This window comes from Ochotona curzoniae, unplaced genomic scaffold, assembly GCF_017591425.1.
Source record: "Ochotona curzoniae isolate NIBS_2020 unplaced genomic scaffold, NIBS_Ocur_1.0 contig_2688, whole genome shotgun sequence".
NCBI classification, from domain to species: domain Eukaryota; kingdom Metazoa; phylum Chordata; class Mammalia; order Lagomorpha; family Ochotonidae; genus Ochotona; species Ochotona curzoniae.
Genome location: NW_024465553.1, coordinates 26,624,426 through 26,649,548, shown reverse-complemented (window position 1 = coordinate 26,649,548; position 25,123 = coordinate 26,624,426). Strand labels below are relative to the sequence as shown.

The 25,123-nt window shown below is 42.0% G+C and overlaps 1 protein-coding gene across 1 annotated transcript in view; it reads left to right on the top strand.

Annotated features, from left to right (window-relative positions):
• Window positions 1–25,123, top strand: part of SLC38A6 (solute carrier family 38 member 6) — a 60,587-nt gene that overhangs the window by 21,390 nt on the left and 14,074 nt on the right. The window contains exons 5-7 of the mRNA XM_040975481.1: window positions 1,933–1,972; window positions 15,884–15,962; window positions 24,602–24,684. Coding sequence (XP_040831415.1) covers window positions 1,933–1,972; window positions 15,884–15,962; window positions 24,602–24,684 — 202 coding nt within the window. The remainder of the gene's footprint in view (window positions 1–1,932; window positions 1,973–15,883; window positions 15,963–24,601; window positions 24,685–25,123) is intronic.

The following is a 25,123-nucleotide window of genomic DNA, read 5'->3' as shown; positions in this document are numbered from 1 at the left end:
TCTGAAAATCAGAAAAGAGTTTTGAAACGTTTTGAACTTTTTAGGAAAGTATTTTGACAGGTGTTTCTAAATCAGTATCTTTAGTTATTGGACACATATGTATTGTATGCCATGTTCCGTAGTGAAGGTAGGTGAGAGATAGATATTCATTTTGCCTTTCTAGATATCAACATAGCAAAAGAATGGAAAAATAGCCATCAGCAGGGTATGACTACTTTTTATAACAAGTTAGTTGAAAGAAATCCAGATTTTTTTATTTTGGTCTTTTTCATTTGTTTGGAAGAACATGTGCCGAAATTCAAGGAAAAGATTTCACGAATGTCTGTCGTATTCTGAAACTAATTGTGAAGTACGTGGAAATGCAAAGTTCTAGAGAACACCAAAATGGAAACCACATTACCAATGACACTGTGCCAACTTTTCCTGTCACTGGTGCAACCCCACGGGTCTCAGGGCCTCCAAGCCCTAATCAAACACTGTGCCACTGGCAGGCAAGAGCTGTGTCCTGATGGCGTTTCCGGCAGAGATGGATTTGAAGGGGGAGCTGTTCCCAAGCTTGGAGAGCGGATGACAGCTAGCTCGTCAGGGCCACACATGCATCAGGGATTCTGACCCCCCTCCCCCCCAAGATTGGAGAGACTCAAAGACCCAAGTGGGAGCACAGTATTTTTCTCATTGCCCTTGAGGGCTTATGGCAGTCAAGAATGGACAATGATCCTACCTGAAGTTACCCGGGAAACACAGCATTCTAAGCTAGCAGTACTGCAGATTGAACTTAACCCTAAAGCATATTTTGTTTAGCTCAAAACTTTGATTTTTAAAAAAAAACTGGCTGCCAACCAAGAGTCATGAAAGTTTGAAAAAAACTCATTTCTAACTTTCTTTAAAAATCAGAAGATTGGGCCCAGCATGGGTAGCCTAGTGGCTAAAGTTCTCATTTTGCACATGCCAAGACCCCATATGGGTGCCAGTTCTTGTCCCCGCGGCCCCGCTTCCCTTCTGACTCCCAGCTTGTGGCCTGGGAAGGCAGTAAGGATGGCCCAAAGCCTTGGGACCCTGCATCTGCATGGGAGACCCAGAAGAAGTTCCTGGCTCCTGGCTTTGGATTGGCTCAGCTCAGGCTGTTGCAGCCACTTGGGGAGTGAGTTAGCAGGTAGAGTTAGCCCCTTTCTTTCTCTCCTCCTCTCCATATGTCTGAGTATCCAATAAAAATGGAATAAATCTTTTTATAAAAATCAAGACTGAACTACATTAAACCCACATTTTCATACACTATAATTGTCTGCAGCTGAGCAATTGCTCTGTTTTAAAGAGGAACGAATCTCATATATACTGTGTTCCCTGCCTCTCCTCAGTGTTTCATACCCAACTCACTTTCCATTATTATTATGTTTGCATACATTTTTAAGAGAGCTGACAGTGTTTGGGTTCTAGGGTTTTTTTGGTTCTAGACTAATTCCTCAAACTGGGATGCCCAAGAGGTTGGTATTTGCCAACAGAGAACACTCTAAGGCTTGTATAACTTGTCTTTATGCTGTGTAATTCTGGCACTGCACACCCCATGCTGTCTAGTTCAGTTGTGAATAGCATGGTAAAAATCAGTAAGAAAGGGAGAATGAGCCTCCCCAGGTAGACTCAGTTTCAGTATTTTATAGCTTGATAACTTTCTGCTACTAGCTGTTAACACTTTTAACTATCCAGAAATGATTGCCAAAATATTTAGGGTAACTGTGAAACTATTAAATAAAGACCTTTTTATGTGGTGTTTGTTGATTTGATGTGCAACAAATAGCTGGAAAAAAATTGTTTTCCCATTTGTCTTCATTCATGAATTTTGCCTGTTTGTCACTATTAGTTATTGACTCTAAATGAAGTGCTGATGATTTCAATTACATACCATTTTACTTTCTGAATGTATTTGTCCTTTAATAGGTGGTGGTGGCAGGTACCATAATAATCCAGAATATAGGAGGTAAGCATGGACAAGTGCTTCTGTTACACAGAGTGCGGTGAATGTGCTGTTGTTCCCATGTGGACCCTGAACCCCTTCAGCCGCGGTGCCTCCAGAAGCCCCGTGTTGGCCTCATTCTTCTTTGACAGTAGCTTCTGAATTCAGTTTTAGCTGACATCGATTCTAGTCTTGTTATTGATCTGAAGCATGCGAGCGAAACGTTGGCTTTCCTATTGTTGTGATGGTGCCATATAATTTAGAAAAACTTGAGCTGATTCTGGACTGGTTCCCGTCTCCATTAGCCCTAATCACCTCCAGCAGCAAGTGCTGCTTGAGACAGTGGTGCTCTGTGGAAAACCACGTGCGGATAAACAATGTCCTCTTATTACCAAGAAATGGAAAATGATCGAAGTTTCATGTTTCTAGAAGTGATCTCAGTTTGGGGAACCATGTATAAATACAAATTACTATTGTGATGGGCGTTTTGCTTCATAGTTAACAGCCTGTTAAGAAGTCCCCGTCCCATATTGAAATTCCTTTCTCTACCGACTCCAGCTTTCTGCTAATACGTACAGATCCTTGGGAGGCAGTGGTGATGGATGGCTCAGGTAACTGAGTCCTTGCCGTCTGTGTGAGACCTGGATTGGGTTCTTAGCTCCCGCTTTTCCCGGTCCCGCCTTGGCTCCTGTAAGGCATTTGGGGAGTGAACCAATGGATGAGCGTTATGTCTCTGTGTCTCACTCTTTGCGAGTGTGTGTGTGTCTGTCTGTCCGCCATTCAAAAAAGTTTTAAAAAGTACTGTTAAAGGTACCAAACGTCTTAAACATTTAAATCCAATATATGCAAATCAAGAATGAGTGTGTTGTAAAGAAGTACCACAGTGCTGAGCAATGCCTTAGTTTTTCTCACCAGCAACTGGAGCAATAAATAAAGGTATTATTGTAAATACACACAGGGGCTGGCATTGTAGCACAACAGGATAAGCCATTGCTTACAAATGGCATACCATATCAGAGTGCTGTTTCAAGTCCCAGCTGCTTGCTAACGCACCTAGGACAGTAACAGATGATGGCCCAAGACCTTGAGTCTCTGAAACCCATGTGGGAAACCTGGATGGAGTTCCTGGCTTCCGGTTTTAGCCTGGCCTGTCTCTGGCTCTCTTGTTATTTGGGGAGTGAACCACCTGATGGGACATCTCTCTCACCCTCTTATTTTTACTTTGTCATTCTGCATTTCAAATAGCTAAATAATTCTCAAGGAAAGTACACTGAGAATGTTGAAATGCACTTTGGATCTCACTCAAGGTGCTGTAGGTATGTAGTGATTTAAAATAGTAGATAGACAATAGGTTTTTTTCTATTGAGTTTAGGAGGAAGAGAATATGAATATCGCTCGCGTGGGTTCAGGCCCCAGATGCTCGCAGTGTTTTGAAGGGATGAAGGGAGGCAGGAAGGAAGGGTTCCTAACGCTGAGAGCCAAGAGCACAACCCAGGTCTCCCAGGTGGGCACTGTTACTTGAGCCGTTGTACTGTTACTGCTTCCTGAGGTCTGCCTTGGCCAGAAGCTGGAGCCAGGACCAATGCCAAGCGCTTGGTTCCAGGGTCTTAACCACCAGGCCAAAGACCTGCACCAAAGATGATAGCTTTGATAACATTTAGCTCTAACGCCCAAGAATGGTGAAGTACTTCACATCAAATATTGTTTAACCCAAACTCCATCAACACCCACTGGTGAGTTGTGCTGACGATGATTTTGGAATCCTGAGTGTTCATGTTTCAATTATCTGAATTTTAATGGAAAAAATAGTAGATTATTTAGTAAGAAGCCTGTTTTTTTGTTTTTGTTTTTGTTTTGTTTTTGCTGTATCAAATAATTTCTTGCTAACGCAGTATTTTATACTTCACAATAGAAATCAAGAAAATCAGTCTGTTTATGAATTTATGTAGTGTAAATCATTTTTGGATCTGTTTCTGAATAATTTATCTCATTTAGCAAATATAAACACTGGTAGTATTTCTGAATTTGTGTGCATATTGTGATATTTTCAATATGTCATTATCCTTTTCTATATAGGTACCAAAAGCCATCGCATTAGGTCCCATTGGAATGAAACATCATTTAACAATTTACATAGAACTTAGACATCGGGGTCCAAATTGTGTCCTGTGTTGTACTTCCTGTATCTTTCACCCTTCTTCCTTGTTGTATGATCTTGTTTGTAACTGTTGTGGGACCAGATCCTGTTTTAGCCTCTGCTGCTCTCGTGGGTGCCCTCCCCTGCCCGATCACCATGCTCTTCCAGCATACCCCTTTCTCTCTGAACTCCATGCACCCAGCCCAAGTCCCGAGGACTTGGTAAACCCCTGTTTTAGTGAGGCTAAAGTCTAACGCTCAATACTCCTGTTAATCAAGACTGTTGAAGGTCACAGACTTTCGTGGCTTCAGATATCTCAAATACTGAGCATGAAATATTAAAAGGGGGACTAGTTCAGTATTGTTCCAGAGGGCAGAACTGGTTCTAATGAACAACAATCCACAGAGATTTAGGTTCCTTGTGTTGCTGCCTAACACAATTACAAAGGGGTGATTTGTAATAACTTAGAATTAATTTGGCTCGTGCTCCTGGTGTCTGAGAAGGTCAGCGTTAAGGAGCCACATCTGGTGAAGGCCTTCTGCTGCCCATAGCATGGTGGAAGGGAATACCACCTGGCCACGCAGGCCTCTAGCCTGTGTATGATTTGCATTAATCCACGCATGACTTGAACACTCACTCTTGGGCCACAACCCCCAACATTGTTGCCCTGCAGGTGAAGTCTCCAAAATGTGAATTTTGGGAACACATTCAAACCATTAGCAGGTATCTTTGTAATTAAGCCATTTGTCAGTGGAAATGGCCCATACTCTTTTAAAATGCTCTTTTTCCCTGAAAACATTCATTGGCCAGTTGTCAGAATGTTCTAGAAAGAATTCTTGCATTTGGTGATTGGATAAATCACCAGTTGTCCAACCTTTCAGTGTGTTGGTTTGCTCACTTACTTATTTTAGAACTTTTTTAAAGAAGGGGGTGGGTGGCACAGTTTCCTATCAGGTTTAAGCTACTGCCTACAGCACCGGCGCCCACATATGAGGACCAGTTTGAGTCCTAGTTATTTCATTTTCAGTCCAGTGCCCTGCCAGTGCACCTGGGAGAGCAGCAGGGTTGGAGTCCTTTTACCCATGTCAGAGACCCAGAAGAAGCTCCTGGCTTTGGCCTGGCCCAGTCCCAGCTGTTAGAGCCATTTGAGGAGTGAACCAGCTGGTGGAAGCGTCTCTCTCTGTCTCTCTCTCTCTCTCTCTCTCTTCTTTTCTTTCTGTGTCCCCCACCTCCAAACACTCTGTAACATCCTTTCAAGTAAATAAATACTTTTAAAGTTATTTAGAAACAGTCAAATTGATTTCTATTGTCTCTTTAAATTCAGAAAATACCAGTGATATTTTCTTTGGTTTTTACAATGATGTCTTCATGATTTTTTTTCACATTAATTAAAGTGTATTTATAGAAAGGCTACCTTGATGCAAATTTCAGAACTATTTTCTTAGTTGTGTGTAAATGTTTCCTTAATTATAATAGGCTTGGATGCTTGCCCTTGCAAGCAAAACAGAGTGAAGTCGGCTCTCCCACCTCTGTCTTTGAGCAGCCATGTATCTTGGGGAAGTACCTCATTCATTCTCCTGGTTTCTCCTCTGTTAGATTGCTGCATATAAAGTGGAACCAGGGAGCTTGGGGTGGTCCATTTATATTATAAAATCCAAATTCCTTCTTTCATATCTTTATTAATTTTATTTTTTATAATGATCACATGATTGATCTGGGTGGGAAGGATTGAGGTTTAGGGAAAACTGGGTGAACTCATTGTTTGCAATTTTGCTATTTCTTGTTTTTTTTCTGGGGGAAGGGGAGAGACAAGGGGGAAGCCACACATGGCTTTCCAGACATCCCAGAACCCACAGATAAGGAACTGCCACCTCATATCAACCCAGAGTCTCACTGTGTACATATTGTGAGGGTTCTGCCCAAGTGGTTTGGATAGTTCTAGAATGCTGTCAGTTTCGCCGATCCAAGGATGATGTCACCTTCTGAATGCCCATTGGCTGATATAGTAAGCCTCAATTTTCCATTCACGAAGATTACACAATAAAAATTCTAATTCAGCACTTTGAGAGACACTGGTTCCTTTTGGGCATTAATATATTTAACTACAGGAAAGCTCAAATAAAGAATTACACTTGATTTAAAGGATTATTTGCCTTTTGTTACATATTTTTAATAAATTGGTAACAGTTGCCCTAAAAGTCTTTATAGCTACTATTCTTTGTCACTAGGAAAAGAGATGCTTTTGGAGGTTGGCCAATGCCAATTGGCATAGTGGGCAGAACCACTGACTACGCTACCAGTATTCCGCACGAACACTGATTAGCATCCCAGATGCTCCACTTCTATTTTAGCTCTCTGTTTATGCACCTGGGAAAGTTGGGGGCAAATGGCCCACGTGCCTGGACCCCTGCACCCAAGTGGAAGACTTGGAAGAAGCTCCTGGCTTCTACTTTCCATCTAGCCAATCTCTGCCCATTCCAGCCATGTGAGGCGTGAAGCAGTGGGTTTATGATCTCTCTCACATGTGTTAGCACTCTCTCTCTGCCTTTCAAATAAAATAAATCTTTAAAAGAAAAAGGAAATTTAGTTCTTAGAAATATCCTTTAAGGCAGCCTCTTAGACTGTGAAGCTGAAGTCCAGAAATTTTAGCAATAAAAAAAAACAGTTCCTAAGCAGTTACTAGACCATGTGTGCTTGAGAAGGGATGACATACCAGGGGTCTCCACAAACCCCAGGGAAAATACATCGTGAAAAACCTATGCATGGATTTAAAAAATATTTTGTGCCAAAATAAACTTATCTTTTAATTCCATTTTTTCAGTAACTGTAAAGTAGGCTCATATTTTCTTGGGAAAATCTTTAATATGCTGTGCAAATGACTTGAGTGTTATTTCAAAATGGATCTTGACTTTTGTTCATTGAACTCAATTGGATATTAACAAGTTTATATGTGATGTATAGCATCAGATTGAGTGTTTGCCCTACATATTGTTTGTCTGCATATAACGTAGTTCAAATAGAATTTTTCAAAAGATGAGATGTTCATTATTAGTGTAAATGATCTGAGTTTTTGCAGTAAACATTTTGAATTGGAAAACAGTGCAACAGATCTTTTTTTTTTTTTTTTAAGATTTACTTACTTATTTATTTGGAAATCAGAGTTAGCAGAGAGACTAAGAGAGATCTTCCATCCGATGGTTCGCTTTACAGATGGCCCCAACGGCTGGGGCTGCATCAGGGCACAGCCAGGAACTTCATCTGGGTCTTTCAACTACTTTGGTCCAGCTTCCTACTCGTGTGCCTGGGCAGGCAGTGGGAAGGTAATCTAAATGCCTGGGTCCCTGCCATCCAGGTGGTGGACCTGGATGAAATTCCTGGCTCCTAGGCAGCCTGCCAACACCTGGCCGTTGTAGCCATTCAGAGAGTGAACCAGCAGGCGGAAGAACCCTCGTTCTCTGTCTCTCTCTTCCTCTCTGTCTCCTTCTCCCGCTTTCCCTCTCACTCTCTCCTCTGTGTTTCTGTCTTATAGATAGATAGATAGATAGATAGATAGATAGATAGATAGATAGATAGATCTCTTAAAGTAGCAGTTTTTCAAGGTTGATGATATCCTCATTTTCGCACAATCACAGTCTACGGAGGGAATATGTAACTTGCTCACTTGATTAGGTCTGGTCTCAATCCTTGCTTGATAGTTCCACTTCTACCATCTTTATCCCTTCTGATCTTAAGTAGCAATATTTTAAAAGCTGTGGAAAGAGCAGATGTTGAGGAATTTTAAAGCTCCGTAGGGTTAGGAAGTATATTTTTGTTTTCTCAACTTGAGATATATTCAGCGTGGGATGGCTTTCCCGGGATGTACCCATTCTAAGTGAAGGAACATCTGGTTTTAGGTTAGGCAGTCATGTCTAAGATTAATATGTCCTTTTACTTTTGTAATGTGTAAGCGCTTCTCAATATCTTCTTGCAATAAATCTATGAAAAAATGTGTTATTTTAGTGGTTATTTAAAAGATAGAGTTACAGAGAGAGGGGGAGGGGAAGGGGAGAGATCTTCTGTTGGCTGACTCACTCCCCAAATGGCTACAGGAGTTGGAGGCTGGGCCAGGTCCAAGCTGAGAGCCAGGAATTTCATCCATGAAGTCATACCAGTATGCACAGGGTTGCTGGCATTGCAGGTGGAGACTTAACCCACTGTGCCACAGCACTGCTGGGAGAAAAACTGTGAGAGACCTTTAAAAACAACAAGATCTGGCTGGTGCCCATATCCCACATGAGCACAGGTTCCATTCCTGGCTTCTCCCCACCTCCAGTGCAACTTGCTTCTAATATGTGTGGGAAAGCAGCAAAACATGACCCAAGTGCCTGAGCCTGCCACCCACCCATGTGGGAGACCCAGAGGAAGTTCCATGCTCCTGGTTTGGGCCTGGCACAGTACTGGCCATTGCAGTCATTTTGAAAGTTAACCAGCAATGCAAAATCTCTCCTCTCCTCCTCCTCCTCCTCCCCTCCCCTCCGCTCCCCTCTCCTCCCCTCCCCTGCTCTCCCCTCCCATGTCTTCCCTTCTCTCGCTCCACTTTATGTAACTCTGTCTTTTGAATGAATAAGTTGCTGTTTTGTTCCATGGGTATTTCAGTTAACACCGATTTTATTCTCTACATCTTCATGGATCAAAAATCAAAACAATTTGCTCATTCGTTTATGTCCCTAATACCTAACATATAGGAGGCATTCAGAGAGTGATATTTCTTATAGGAAGAAAGGATAAAAGACAAAAAAACGGGATCTATCAAGCAGCAAGTATGGGTCCCAAGGCATGTGGACTAAAAGCTACTGTCTTCAGGTGATCTTTAAATTTTATAATGGAAATTTGCAACTTATTAAATATAGAATCCTTATTGTAAAATTATAGAAATCTCTGCTTTTGGAAAATGAAATTCTGTACTGTAAACTGCTGCTTAAAAGCAATTCTTGGTCCCCCCCCCCCAATATTAACGAGATGTGGTTTTGGAATAGGCCCAAACCAAAGGCAACCTTACACTGCCTCTTCCCCCCAGAGCTGGAGCAATATTTACTGACTCATTGGTTTCTGGGACACAACTCAGAAAGGAAGCATCTGGGATCTTAATATTTAATACTGTTATAGGCAAGATAGTTATAGTTATAAAATCTGAATTTGGTGAACTATTAAAAAGATTTGGGAATTATGGTAGATGGGACCATTGTTGCGGCATAACGGGTGAAGCCACTGGCCGTGACATTCACATAGTGCTGCCCCACTTTGCTCCAGCTCCCTGATAATGGCCTGGGAAAGCAGCAGAAGATGGCCCTAGTGCTTGGGCTTGGCTTTTGCCACCTGCGTGGGACGCCAAGATGAAGGTCTTGGCTCTTGGCTGGAGCCTGGCCAAGCACTGACCATTGAAGCCATGAGGGGAGCGAACCAGCAGGTGAAGTCTCCCTGTTGATCTGTCAGTCTCTCTCTGTCTGTCTCATTCTATCTCTATAACTCTGATGCTCAAAATAAATAAGTCTTTGAAAAATTGAGAAAACTGTAAGAAAAAGTAAGTATAGGTGGTTCCACGTGGTTCTGCTGACTGTGCTTTTTATCCGTGAACTCCTGACAACAGATCATTCAGTAGTCTAGGTTTTCACTAGAAATCGAAGAGTAAACTCTAATTCATTTTCTTAGTCAAACCAGAGAGAGGCTATACAAGTACGTGATTAAAATAAAAGCCAAGTCAACTGATGTATCTGATTTCATATTTTTCCCTGACACAAAACATGGGTGAGTCGGGGATCCTAGGAGTGTATTAAATTCTGATTGTGCTCCTGTTAAGTACGTGAGAGACCTCTGTGGATAGTCTGATCTTCCGTTAGCTCGTTGCAGCCCCCTCCAGTCTTCTTGAGGACTAGAGATTTAATGCTTGCCATATATTTTGAAAGGATAACCCTAAATACTAGTGAAACCTTCTGAAATTATTGAAATGACCTAGATTTTTCATGAGGCACAGACCTTACTCTAGCAACCTTGTGTAAGAGTCATTCAGATGAACTAGTTTGTGTTGTCCCTTGGGAAGCCCAGAGTGGGTGTGCTGATACAGCGCCACCTGCTGGTCGGCTCATCTGACCAAGCCACTGAGGCTCTGTGTGGAGGTGTGGTCCACAATGTGGAATGCGCTGCCCCAGGACGGAAAAGGTGCAGGAAATTGAGGAGAGTCTTTTTCACGAGTATGTCCTCTGACAAAATTTACTTGTAACGTGTCATTTTAAAAAGGAAGCATGAAAAGATTTCTTGGACAAGATTTCTACTGATTCTTTCCAAGTAGTAGATATTTTGATCACTTTTTATTCCAAGTTGGGATTGTAATAGATGATAAAACAAAGACATATTTTTTAGGGGCAGTGCGATGGCTCAATTCACTGATTATCCACATTCAAGCGCTAGCATCCCATATGAGTTCTGGTTTGTGTCCTGGCTGCTCCACTTCCCGTCCAGCTCCCTACTCATGGCCCGGGAAAGCAACAGAGAACGGTCCAAAGCCTTGAGCCGCTGCAGCCACATGGGAGACCTGGAAGAAGCTCCTGGCTTCAGATCAGCTCAGCTCCGACCACTGCGGCCATTTGGGGAGTGAACCAACGGGTGGAAGATCTTTTTCTGACTCTCCTTTCTGTAAATCTTTCTAATAAATCCTTTTTAAAAGCGTATTTTTTATTAGGATTGTGAGGAAACATTTTCCTCCATATGTATTTGTGCACAAGGCAGGGAAATGACATTGTTTTGAAGCTTGATTGTTCTTAAGTTCCTCTTTAAAAGGAGGTTGTGTTATGTACTACAGAAGTGGGATAGAGTGTCAGAGTCCTTTAAACATTTAGTGGGAATACCAGGTAAATAAAACATGTCGAATAAACGGGCTACTATCCATGACTAAATAGGTTTGAAACAGAAATGGAATCTCGGAGCTGGAAAGGTAAACTTCTTTCCGCCCATGGCACATCTGTTTGTTTAAGGATAACGCACTAATCCTTTAAGAAATTTAGGAACTTACCCCACATGCTGAAAACCTCATTATGTTCTAAAAATAACTGCAAATGGGCACTGGTTCAAACCCCACCAGTTCAAATTCCTACCTTCATACATGTATTTTAAAGACTTAATTAAAAGAATGATTATGTTTGTGATTTGTAATTTCTTATGCCCAAGCTCCCATTAAGACTTGGCCTTGGTGAGAGAGGAGAATTGCCTGGTACAGGATTTAGGGGCAAAGGTCATGGCTTTTGTTTTTATTTTATGTATATTTTTTTATTTCACTATAGTCTTGAAATCTCAAATGTGTGTGGACAGGAAGCTTTCTCTTTGGAGCCACCAGCATAGCTGTAAATGCAGCAGGATCGTGGGAGTGGGTGAGATGGAGTCTCACCTGGGAAGTCCTGGAGGCTCGGACTTCCCCAAACCAGTCCCCAAACTCAGATGGAACACACTGGACATAAAGGTCAGGGTGAAATGAAAGCTGTGGTCGAGCTTCCTGATGTCCTTGGAACCCCACTGTAAAATTCAGCATTCAGGTCTAGTTTGTTATTGACATGCCAATGGGGAGAAACATCCGAGGGGCCTTTTTGATAGATTTTTTTTTTCCTTTTGCTTTAGTAAATTAGTTATTCACAGGTTTGTTGTCGCACTTGCCAACAGCACACTCTTCGAGAACCTGTCTCAGAGCAGCCTGGCTCTCTCCCTAGCTCTGCCAGTTGGTTTTTTAGGCCTTCGTTTATTCATTAAAATCAGTACTGTGGAGCTCACGGGCTTGTGTGAAAATTAAATGAAGAAATAACTTGCATATCACATATCGCTTACTGCTAAGGATGTAACAGGCACCCCAAAGACAGAGATGCAAGCAGATCCATTGGGCTTCTTCCACAGCACCCCCTCACTCTGGCTGATAACTCTCCCGGCAGCCCCTGTGTCTTAACCCGTGTGCTTCTCCGACGATTAAATCAACCGGCACTTTGCCCCTTCTTCTTCTTTGTTTTTTTTTTTTTTGGAATGAAAAGATGTTTATTTTGGTGCAAAGGATTTTGAGATCCATCACATGAGACATCCTCAAGAGGCTCAGGGAGATGAGTATTACGATAAAACTGCATGGATTGTAAAGTTGCTCTGATGAAAATAATCCTTTTTGAAAATTACTTCTTTTTATTATTAGCATTTTATGAAACAGTTCTATAGGCCCTGGGATTTCCCTTATCCCCTCCCCAATTCTCTGCCCACTCACTGAGTTCCCCTATATTATTGCTATAGTATAGTTCTTCATACACAGTCATATGTCCATCATTGCGGGCGTGGACAATGACAGAGTCCAGTAAGCAGCGTGTTATTTAACTTCATGGCATTGTAAATTTCTGTTTTTCTTCTTGTTGTTGATTTTGTATTGTGGCTTTTCATTTAAGGGAATGCATAGTAACTGTGTAATGGAGATTATCATATCCAGATGTGAGGTTACAATGCCATATGCATCTCTACTTCCAGACAAAGATGGACTCCCTATGAAACTGTTCACTAGATCTTGACAATAGGATGCTGGCTGCTCCTTCTGCTGCCTAGTCTCATCTTGCCCAATTTTAGTCATTTCTTTATGTTCCAGTTGCTTCTCTGTGAGGTTTGCAAAGAACGCTTTTCACTTTTCAGTTAGGCTAACGAGGGGTTTTTTTGTTTTTGTTTTTAAACTATTACCCTTTCCTTCCCAGAGAAGTTTCTAGTGAATGAATTGCTCAGAATGAGAAGGGAGGAAGCATTTAGTTAATGTGGTGAAGCAGGGGCCGCACACTGTCACACAGGTGTGGCTTTCAGGCGGGCCTTGGCCTCGTGGAGGCCAGAACCTCGTGGAGGCCAGAACCTCGTGGAGGCCAGAACCTCGTGGCTCGCCATCACCAGAGCGCTAATGGATGGCCCCGCTTCCCTGTTCATTCAGAGTACAGCATGGCGTGTCTTGTACTGGGAGTCTGTACCATGTGTCTACGCCAGCAAAAACCATTTACAAATTCTTGCTTACGGCCTGTCTCTGAGCTAAGTCTTACAAGCTTCTGCCATTAACAGAAGACACGAGACACACGAACCCCTTGGTTGAAAACAACGGGTAGGTGAGCTTTCTTGGCGTGAAAGTTTTTGGTTTAAAAAATAGTTTCTGTGGGTGAATTGCATAGTGTTTGTGTTTTTGCTTTACTTCTTTAATCAGTTTTCTTTCCCACTATGGTGAGCTCGGTTTGGGTTTGTTTTATTTGTTTGTTTGTTTTGAGAGAGGAACAGTGTTTGAATTCCTTAAACTATCCATGATTTTTCAGACCAGAATCTAATAAAATGGGGCTCCTGTCGGCCAGCCAAAGAAAGAGTTCAGGTCACATGGAGGGTAAAAGCAATCAAGTGATGAGCCAGGGGCTCATAGAAATTCTGGAAGGAGTGACAGATTATATTTTAGAGAGAAATACGATCTCAAATTCATTGAAGCTTTTTCTAAGTAAAGATCCAAAAGAAATAATAGACTATTGCCGGAAGAAGTGAATGTCTGAAACTAGAAATTCAGGTGGTGTTGGATTAACCCAAGCAAGCAAGACTGACAATGGGCAGGTGACACATGACATCCTAAAGGAAGTCTACGTTCCTTGTGTTCAGGGGATTTCAGTAAGATATAGAGGTAAGTCGTTCTAGGCCATTTTCAGCAAACTCACCTTATGATTTTCATCATTGCGCCATCCGTGGATAGTTGCTTGCAGTAGATGAGCTATTACAGATTGCAAATCCTCGAGTGGAGAAGGTTAATGTAAACCTTCCCTCCGTGCCGTGTGGATCGCGTTCTTCTTTATGAAACTACAGGTACCCGGCAGCATCTCGCCGAGTGCAATCAGCCCTAATACCCCCCGAACAGCTTGCAGATGTGCTCAGCAGGCCTCAGTCTGCTGCTGTTGCTGCTGCAGAAAAAAAAAAACTGCAGTGTGTGTGTGTGTGTGTGTGTGTGTGTGTGTGTGTTAGAGAGAAGTGATTATTTCACTGTTGTAAATTTCACTTTGCTTTGAGTTTACGTAACTTAATTAAAAATCGGAGTTTCTTAATCTTGCTGCGTGCAGTATTTCCTATATCCTTACAGATTTGCACACAGGCTGGTGTTTTTCTCGTTCAATGCCCACATCATCACAGACAGCACTCTAATTGGGAAGTTCAGCTACTTTGAAGTCTGCTGATTGCAAAATGCACATTTTTATAACTTTCTGAGTCCTTGAATCAGATTTTCCCCCTGATTTTTTTGTCTCGCAGACGTGGCATTCGTTTGTGGTCTTAGTTTTTACAGGTCCGTTGAGAAAGTGAAATGTTTCCTGAAATATAAATAAGCATTAACAGTAATGTGTGCAGTGTTCCCTCTTTCTCCTGCGTGGGCCTTTTTCTGTTGACTTTTCTCTTTAATGTTCAGAGAGAGTCTCCAGGGAAGGAGAGATACTTGCCCTGTTACACTGCAGTCCTGACTCCAGATCCTTTGTGTTTGTATTTATTGAAGTATTTAAGCTTCAGCTCAAGTGTTTGCATATAAATGAGTTCTGTATTCTGTAACCATATTAAGACTTTTCCTAGCAAGTTCACAGAAATTATGTTTTTGGACCTACATTAAAAAAAAAAAAACAGGACCATTGTTAAAATGCTATAAAAGCTAGTTCTGACTCGAATGCCGTCAGATGAAATATAAGAATCATGCCCTGATTATATAATATTGATGAGAGCTGTTAATAAAATGAGGTGGAAATTGGAATTTTATCTCTTTAATATGCTTAGCGGGTTCTGCTAAGTATTTTCTGATGTGTTTTAAGGGCTGTTTAAACTATAAGTCATTTTGCATTCTGTTCTTAGAATATGTACTCGTAATGTATTTATAATGTAGGGAATAAATATCCAAAAAGGGAGAAAAGGAGCATGAGACTTCTGGGGGTGGGGAGCAGAATTCTGGTATAAAAGAACAAATGCAGTTATTGGTCAGACTTATTAAACTGCTGTTTCTAAGTCATTCATGACTAAAGAAACCCCTAATACCTGGGAGACAATGTATGAGAGCTTCTGCAAAACTTCAAACAAAATTTTGTACAATAAATGGCGTATAATTAAGAACTTTTCTCTTACCTATGTAATTGCTTTGAACTTGAAATATAAACAGAGAATACTCCATGAATTCGCCGGTTATTCCTGTCTAGGGAGTAACATCTCCTTTGTGGTATCATCGTTGGGATAGTACATGATGAATTAACCTTTCATCTGTTGTCATTGCTCTCATGGATATCTATGTTCTTAAATAACCTTTTAAGTAAAATGATCAAAAATTAGAATGAGCATTGCAGCCCAGTTGGTTAAACTAGCATTTGTGACACCTTCGTCCCAAATCAGAGTTCCCCTGGGCTCCTGGGTTTTCTGCTCCCCAGGCTCCAACCTGGCACTACCCTCGCTGATGCTGACCTTTGGGGAGTGAACCAGCTGATGGAAGCACTTGCTTTCTCTGTCTCTCTCTTTCTCTCTCTTTTTCTTTGACAATCTTTACATAGTTGATTATGGCACAAAGGGTCAAGGGCTACAGGAGAGTGGGTAAGACCATTGTTTCCACATCATTGCTTTTTTTTTTTCTTCTGTATCTGGGGTAAAGGGGCAGATAAAGGGAGAAGCCCTACCTAGCCTCTCTCTCTCTTAGTCAGTCTGCCTTTCAAATAAATAAATCCTTTGTAAAAATATTTAAGATTATACAACTCTAACAGGAACTCTTCTTATTCTTTTTACAGCTATGTCATCTTACCTTTTAATTATTAAGACAGAGCTTCCGGCTGCTATTTCAGCATTCTTGCATGGAGACTACACTGGGTAAGAAAAACTTATTTCATGTGTTATTTATTTATAATTTTAGAAACTATTTTAGAAACTATCAAGGTCCCATGGCCTTCAGCACACTTGCGGATTAGACAGAGGTATAAAGGAACAGGGAAGGAAAACACTGAGCAGGTGCCTGCCTGTTCCCTGTGAAGCTCTGGAAGAATCCTGGCCCTCCGTGGGAGTGGGCACAGGGCGTGGCAGGGCTGAGCTGCCCCTGGAGAAGAAGAAAGGAGAGTCTGCAGGGGGCACGAAGTTCTGAAGTACAGGACAGGGAAAGGCTGAGGGCGCTAACAGGAAAGATCTTCAACTCGGGAGGGGAACAAGTAACGTGGCTGTCACTTCTCAGCTAGTCAGTAAGAAATGACATCTATACACATGCCTTTGGCAGATTACACACACACACACACACATACACATATATAATTAAAATGAAGTAGCAATCTGTCATCATGTGATACAGTATAATGAGAGAGATATATAATGATACAGATTGCTACTTTCCATTTTTAATACTATTATAAACAATAATAACTTGCATCATATATTCTTTTTCCTTCTTGGTTTTAAAAATGCTGGGTTCTGAGGCCAGCACCATGACTTTGCAGGTTGCACTGCCACCTACAAGTGCCAGCATCCCATGTGGGTACTGGATTCGAGTCCCAGCTACCCGACTTCCAATCCACCTCGCTGCTAATGCACCTGAGAGAGCAGTGAAGGATGGCAAACGTGGCTGGGTCCTGCCACCTCCATGACCCCAGAGGAAGCGCCTGGCTCCTGGCTGCGACCTGGGCCAGCCACTGTGGCCAGCTGTCGAGTGAACGCAAATGTCCGTGTCTCAGTCGCTTTAACTCTGCCTTCCAAATAAAGATAAAAAGAAAATAAATTTTAAAGTGAAAGAACACTGCATCCTAAAAACTGTTGCTGCTTCTTCGTAATGAAGAAAAGACTAATTAGGACTTTGCTTTCACTGTAGAGAACAAGAGATTTTGAGTTAAGTGGAGTTGGAAGAAAAGGGTGAATCTTACACATTGTTGCACTGAGATTTTAGACTGCGTCACAAAACTTGTCAGGTTGCTAGACAGTCAGTGCTTTCTCTTCTGTCCGTTTCCTGTTCACTAAGTCAGGAACTGAAGTGCTAGCCAGGTAACTGTGGACCTTCGGTTTCGTTACCTGGCGTACTAAAGGTGCCAAACGTTACCTTCCTGGGATGGAAGTAAGGAGCACACCTGCACAGCCTTTTGATAGCACAATTTCAATGTAGAGAATGAATACATTCCACAGTCACTGCAGATGGAGGTTTGTAACTGCTAGGAAGCTAGCTTACAAGTAATCTCCCCTACATGGCACATACATGGCGCTAATACTGTTTGAAGGTGTTCCCTCCCACCTTTTATTTTCGTGAATTTGATGACTTGTTACGTTTTCTTGATGTGATGTGTCTTGGTGGAAACAAATCAATACAAGCACATTTTCTAGGAATATTTAAAGTGATGGGGGACAGCCCTGACAGGGACACGTGTGTCTTCTCTAAGCTCTCCTTTGGGAAGGGTGTTGGCTATGGTGGTGAAGGTGCTGTGTGGGAAGCCCACGTGGGACTGCAGCAGGCCTGGGTCCGGTGCCTGGCCCTGCTCCCGGTGGCAGCTTCCTGCCAGTGCACTTGCTGGAGACCTGGGTTGAGTTCTGAGTTCCTGGCTTCAGCCTAGCCCAGACCTAGCCACTGTGGGCGATGGAGGAGTGAACATTGGATGGAAGAGCTCTCTGTCTCTGGCTCCCGCTTTCTCTATCCATCTGCCTTATAAATAAGAAGGTTTTTTTTTTTTAAAATAAAGTCATTTTTTACTTGAGAAGCAGATTCACAGAGAGAAAAGGAGAGATAGAGATCTTTTATCCTCAGGTTCATCCTTCACGTGGCAGCAAGAGCCAGAGCTGAGCTGATCTCAAGCCAGGAGCCAGGAGCTTCCTCCGTTATCTCCCCGTGTGGGTGCAGGAACCCAAGGACTTGGGCCATCCTCAGCTGCTTTCCCAGGCCATAAACGGGGAGCTGGATCAGAAGCAGAACGCCTAGGACTTGAACTGGTGTTCATATGGGACACCAGCACCTCAAGCAGAGAAATCATTGATAAACCATTGATAAATCATTGATAAACCAAGAAAATTTAATAAATAAGAATTGCACTTTATCATACTCCATTTTATATCAGTTGTCATTTACGTGATTGGTGCATTTTTTTCTAGTTCATCTTAAAAGCAAAAGACAAAAATTAACTCATCCCATTCATAGTAGTAAAAAATTGATTAAAATGTTCTATTAGGAGCTGGCATTGTGGCATAGCAGGTAAAGCCACCACTTACAGCACTGGCATCCCATATGGGCACAGGTTTGAGACCCAACTGTCCCACTTCTAGTGCTACTATCACGCCTGGAGAAGCAGTGTAAGACGGCCCGGGCACTTGGGCTCATGTTCTCACGGGGGAGACCCAGAAGGAGCTCCAGTCTCCTGCTCTGGCCATTTTGGCCACTGGAAGAGTGAACCGTATCTCTCTCTATCCCTCTCTCTCTCTCCGTGAAAGCCTGACTTTCAACTAAATTAAATAAAAGTGGATAAAAGCATTACTTTGCATGCCAGTTAGATTTTTGAACTCTCCAGAAAGATATTCTGGCAGTTTGCATCATTTTTATGATATTTAAAATTACATGTCTTTTTAGCAACTTGATCTTATTTTGACTATATATTATTTTGACTATATACTTATTTTTGGATTTCAGAGCTTTAAAGAACAATAATGACAAGTTATATTAATTGCTTGGAATTCAGATTCATCAGTAATCTTTGCATCCTGGCACTCCAAAATAGTTACACATGTTACGGTAATTAACTATTGTCCATATAGAGCAGTTTGTTGTAGGTAGAGTTACATAGCAATATTAACCTCTGTGAGACCGATTTGATATTGATATGCTTCTATCTTAGGGTTTGATTTATAATAAATTGTAATTAAGATCTTTTAGGTAGGCTGATTTTCTGGGTTTTCTGAATTTGATGTATCTATGAAATATAATCTTTTCTAAAGATGTTATCAGAAAGAAGCTTTGCATTCTGATTTCAGAAGTTATGATGAGAAATCAGGAGCTGTTATGATTATACCGAGCTTTTCTAATCCCTCTGTATTTTTCACAAAGTATCTTGTAGCTTTTACATCTGCGGCTGTTAAAAGCTGGAAGCTCTCTGTTAACGTTTAATGATCTTGTCAGGAGAATATGATTGACACAATTAAGTTGTCTTGCATTTGAGTTACATAATTGATATGGGATGTGAGTAAGACCCTAATTCAGAACATATGAGACTCTTGTTCCATTCCATTTGAGAATGAAATTAAAGCTACTTATAAATAAATCTGGTTTTCATTAAAATATGGAAAACACATCTAGATGCCAAAGCATTTGCAGCCCAGCTGAAGGTTTATGCTCTGTATTTCATACTTGGAACATTTTTATCATATAGGATTAAATCCACAGATCAAACAAATTTTCTAGGAAGCACAGAAGTTTTTACTCTTAATTCTGTTGTGATATATTTAGAACACCGTAGGAAGATGCCCCACCCCTAGAAAAGAATTTAAGCTTACGATATTTTCCCTTAATTCTTTGTTTAAGGACCAGTGTTGCACAGTGGATAAAACCACTGCCCACAATGCCAGCGTTCGCATGTAAACGGCAGTGCGTGTCCTGGCTGATCCATTTCCTACCCAGCTCCCTGCTCGTGGCATGGGAAAAGCAGCAGAAAATGGCCCAAGTGGTTGCGCCTCTGACGTCTTGTAGGAAACTCACACGAAACTTGCTGGCTCCCGGCCTCAGCCTCGGCCATTGCAGCCACCTGGGAGTGAGCCAGTAGACCGAAGACCTCTGCCTTGGCATCTCTCTCTGCAACTTTGAATTTCAAATAAATAAATATGGATTGTAGGTCCAAGAAGGCCATTTATTAATATATACCTTTTGAGATTTCTTTTTACTTGTATTGCTTGGTCTGAGGTTTAATTTTTAAAGTTTAATCATTCTGTTCTTTGAAAATCTGCATTTCCAAATACAGTTCATGATGTGACACATGCATGAAATATCAACCAACTTTAGGCGTTACTACACTGCCTTGTTACTGAATGGTAAAGAAATTCCTGTAATTGCACTGGCTTATTTAACATAAAGTAGGAAGCATAAAAAGTGATTGATAATCAGCAGCCATGCCAGGGGTAGTGGAGTGATATTTTTTGATAAAAATCAAATTTTGGGCACAATGCAGTAGCCTAATAGCAGCCAAAGTCCTCACCTTGAACATGCTGGGATCCTATATGGGCGCTGGTTTGTGCCCCATCCAGCTCCCTGCTTGTGGCCTGGGAAAGCAGTAGGCGACAGCCCAAAGCCTTGGGACCCTGCACCCGCACAGGCGACCTGGAGAAGACTCCTGGATCCTGGCTTCAGATCAGCTCAGCTCCAGCCCTTGCAAAGCCACTTGGGCAGTGAATCAGCGGACGAAAGATCTCCCTCTCTCTTTCTCTCTTCCCCTTCTCTGTATATCTGACTTTCCAATAAAAATAAATAAATCTTTACCAAAAAAAAAAAAACACCATCACATTAACATTAGGAATTTAAAGTTCAGTGCTGTGAAGAGGAGTGAGAAGGCACAAACATCCCCTTGTGTGCAGCTGTACCTGTGGTAATACTTGCTTTCTTTTAAAGAAATCAAATTGGCTTATAGCAATTTTTTTAAAATCTCCTTTTATTATGGTCAAACTACTTGCACAAGATCCGCCCTGCTTCTCATGTGCACAAAGCCACGTTGTTCCACAGCAGGGGCAGCAGGATGCCTGTGCCTGTGCTTCACTGCTCTGGGGCCGATTTTCTCCTGGCACTGAGACTAGGGCTGGGAACGGGCCCAGACACGGAACCCGGGGCTCTCAACCAGCTTTGGAAAGGTAATTGTCAAGGGTTTCTCAGGGTTGTTGTTTTTTTTTTTAAGATTTATTTTTATTATTATTTTTTATTGGAAAGGCGGATATACAGAGAGGAGAGACAGAGAGGAAGATCTTCCTTCCGATGATTCACTCCCCAAGTGAGCGCAACGGCCGATGCTATGCCGGTCTGAAGCCAGGAGCCTCTTCTGGGTCTCCCACGCGGGTGCAGGGTCCCAAAGCCTTGGGCCGTCCTCGACTGCTTTCCCGGGCCACAGGCAGGGAGCTGGAAGGGAAGCGGGGCTGCCGGGATTAGAACCGGCGCCCATATGGGATCCCGGGCGTGCAAGGCAAGGACCTTAACCACTGCACCACGGCGCTGGGCCCTCTCAGGGATGTTTTGGAAGTTCTTATTTTGATTCTGGTTCAGGAATGATTAGAAATGAAACATGTCGGGCACCAATTTTTGTCTTTATTAAATATAGACTCAATCCTTCCTGCATGCCGGCAGCCGAGGGCGTGCGCCAGTGCCCAGAGCAGAGCTTCAGGTCCGTTAGAGTCCGGAACACTTGTGCTTGGGTCACGGCTCCTGACATGTGCATTTCCTAAGGACACAGATGAGACGAGGGGACGCTGTGGTCATGCTGCTATTTGCGCTGCTGCTCCTTCGCTTGTGTAAAAACCAACAGCAGCCACCCAGTTCAAGGTGCGTCGGAGAGGACGTTCCTGTAATCCAAATGTCACAATACACTTAAATAGAAGAACGATGCACTTGTGACTGAAGGACCCTGCTATTGTAATTGTATAGGAGAACTGGCGGAGGGGGGAGATCCCTGAGCCTGCGGAACTGGATCATGAAAACTTTAACGCGATCCACCAACAAAGCAACCATGGACATTGCATGTGAGCCTGGGGTTGACCCACGTAGAGAAACACCCTTTCTTAGTGTAACATGGCGGTGGGAGATTCGGGGTACCGAATGATGCAGTAACAGATGATGCATTTTTGCCAGGTGGACTTTCCGTGACCCATGTCAGCATGGCTTCACTCGGTTACCGTCGTGCGAGAGTACAGGACGATCCTTCGGTAACAAAACTATCACAGGGATTTAGAAAGAAAGCAAACAAAAAAAGCACTTTCTTTGAGCTTTCCCAAGAAATTTAAAAATGTATAGTTAACAACCATATATTCTGTGTTTCGATCATTAGATTTGTTTGTTTGTTTGTTTTGCTAGGTTGCATTTTTTTTTTAAAAAAAGATTTATTTATTTAAGACAGTTACTGAGAAAGGGAGAGTGAGACAGAGAGCTGTTGCAGCTACTGGTTCACTCCCCAGGTATCTGCAACAACCACAGATGGGCCCGGCTGAAGCCAGGAGTCGAAGCTTCTTGCGGGTCTCCAACATGTGTGCGAGATAGCAGCCATCTCCTTTGCTTGTGCTAGGGGCTAGGTCAGAAGTGGAGCAGCCAGGACATAAACCAGCACCCCTAAGGGATACGGACGCAAGCTTTCCTCACTACATCACAATACTGGCCCCTAAGTTGTATGTTTTTTAAAGTGGCATAACTTTCCATTGATGATTTGGTTATTGGCCTAAATATGTTCTTGCTTGGTATGTATGTTTCCTCCCCTCCTGCCCCCAACTCCTTAACACTGTAACAATACTGCTTTCAACAATTTATTCTTCCATTTTAGACTTTTCTATTTTCGGTTATTAAAGTAGATTGACACTGTGTTTGTTATTGCTCTTGATATAAAGGACCAATGTTTTTCCAGAAGAGAACACCGGTTGACAAGGTCACTAACAATATGGAAGATCAACCATAACACATCCTGGAATAGTGCTGGTTAATAATCTTGCTGTTATCATTTCAACGTCTCGCTATTCCTTTAATCCACACCAGCGATTGGATTTCTGTCCATGTGCATCTCATGGCTTGTTTGTCATTTACGTTTCAATATACTAAAGTTTTGGAAAACTAACTTAGACTTTTTTAAACTTCCTCATGTGTGTTTCATATTGAAAAATTAAACCATATAATATATAAAGAAGGAGAAAATAAAAATTTCTCATATTACTACCACATAGAAATAGTCGCTTTTGGTATTTTAAGTATATCCTCCTGGCTTATTTTTAAGTTTTCATCCAGCTGTATTTTTTTAATGAACAAATGCAGAATTACACTACACACTTTTTAAATTGGTATTCTAATGTCTTCATATGAAAATTTAATATTTTTTCCCTCATCACTTGTCCCCTTTCCCGGAACTTTTAATAACTATAGACAACTATGAACAACACTGGTCACCATTCTGTTGTCTAGAGATAAAGTCTATCATATATTGGAGCTTTTTCCATTTTATTTATATTTTTCCTAAAAATTAGTATCACACTATACACACACAGAATGTTTACTGAATATTCGTTCTATTTTTATTTCCAATTGTCATATTACGTTTGTTTCTAATATTGATTATTATAAATGTTTCCAATAAATATTTCTTTGCAAAACTCATTGTTCTTTAAAACAGAAAAAAAAAAAAAAGCAACACTTACTTGTTTATTTGAAAGAGAGAGATGGAGATCTTTTATCCACTGCTTTTGTCACTCGCCAGATGGCCACAACCATCAAGGCTGGGCCAGGCTGAAGCCGGGGGCCTGGAGCTGTGTCAGCGGCCCCCACATGCGTGGCAGGAGTCCTCCACAGGCCAGGCTGAAGCCGGGGGCCTGGAGCTGTGTCAGCAGCCTCCACGCACGTGGCAGGAGTCCACAGGCGTGAACCATCTTCCTCTGCTCTCACATTAGCAGGGAGCTGCAGCAGAAGCTGAGTAACCCAGACTGCAGCAGTGTTCTCATAGGGAACTTACTGCATCTCACATGGACCCCAAATCTCCTATCATTGCTAAATGTTGCCTTGATATTTAATAATCTTTCAGTGTTAAAGGGTGTAATTATGTGAAGGTTCTCAACTATTCTTGAAGATTCTTACATAGTTTATTCATTTATCAGATTTTACACACCATTCACTCATACTATTGAAAGATCAACCATAACACATCCTTTTATCCACATTTTTATTTTAAAGATATTTTGAAGATATTAATATAATTCTAATTCTATAATATCAGAATCTATATTAAGTAATACAATTATTAAGGTAATTCTAAATACTGTTTTAGCAGTGTAAAAGTGTCATTCCTTGAGGCCAACATTGTGGCATAGTGGATAAAGCCAGTTCTTTCAGTGTTGGCACCCCATATGGATGCCCATTTGAGTCCCAGTTGCCTCACTTATGATACAACTCCCTGCCAGCGCTCCTGGAAGAGCAGCAGCAGATGGCCCAGGTCCTTGGGCCCCTGCCACAAACACAGGACACGTGGATGATGTCGCTGGCCCAGCCCCAGGCATCGGGCTCATTTGAGGAGTGAACCGACAGATGGAAGATCTCTCTAACACTCTGCCTTTCAAATAAATACAGTAAACCTTTTTAAAAGTGACAGCTTATTATTTTGATACATTTTCTAAATATACATACATTAATAATGGGATTCCGTAAGAATATATTAGCAAGAAGAAACGGGTTTTACACATCAGGTGGTTGTTAAGACTATAAGGTGTTTTGCATGTGTGTTAAAACAAACGCTGGAGTCCCGGGCCTAAAACAGAACATTGTTTTTTTCCAATAGGTCTTGGTATCTTGATGGACAAACACTACTAATAATCATTTGTGTCGGCATTGTGTTCCCTCTCGCCCTTCTGCCCAAAATAGGTAAGCCTGCAGGGAAGACCGTGTGGCTGGTTTAGAAAGGAGGGGAGACGAAGGGAGAGAGAGAGGAATGCCAAGGGGCTTGGAAATCTCACAGTCCTACATTGTCAGCGGAAGGGTGGCGGTTGTGAATCATTTTAAACTTGGCCTGACTTTAGGTTATTCAGCCTTCAGCCCTGCCTAGTTAACCTATTACTTGGTTTGCAGTAGTATTTTGTCTGCCCCACTAAAATCAAAATCTTTACAGCGGAACATTAAAGAGCAGCCTCCCGTTCCAGCGTGCCATTAGTGGTAAGCCAGTTCCAATGCTGCTGGACAGAGCTTCATAAATGATGTGTGACAGATAGCTGGAATGTTGTTATTCCGAGCCCTGAGCCCCAGATGCCAGGCACTGTAATAGGAAACATGCCCGAGATGTATGGCTTTAGCTGTGTGCTAGGAC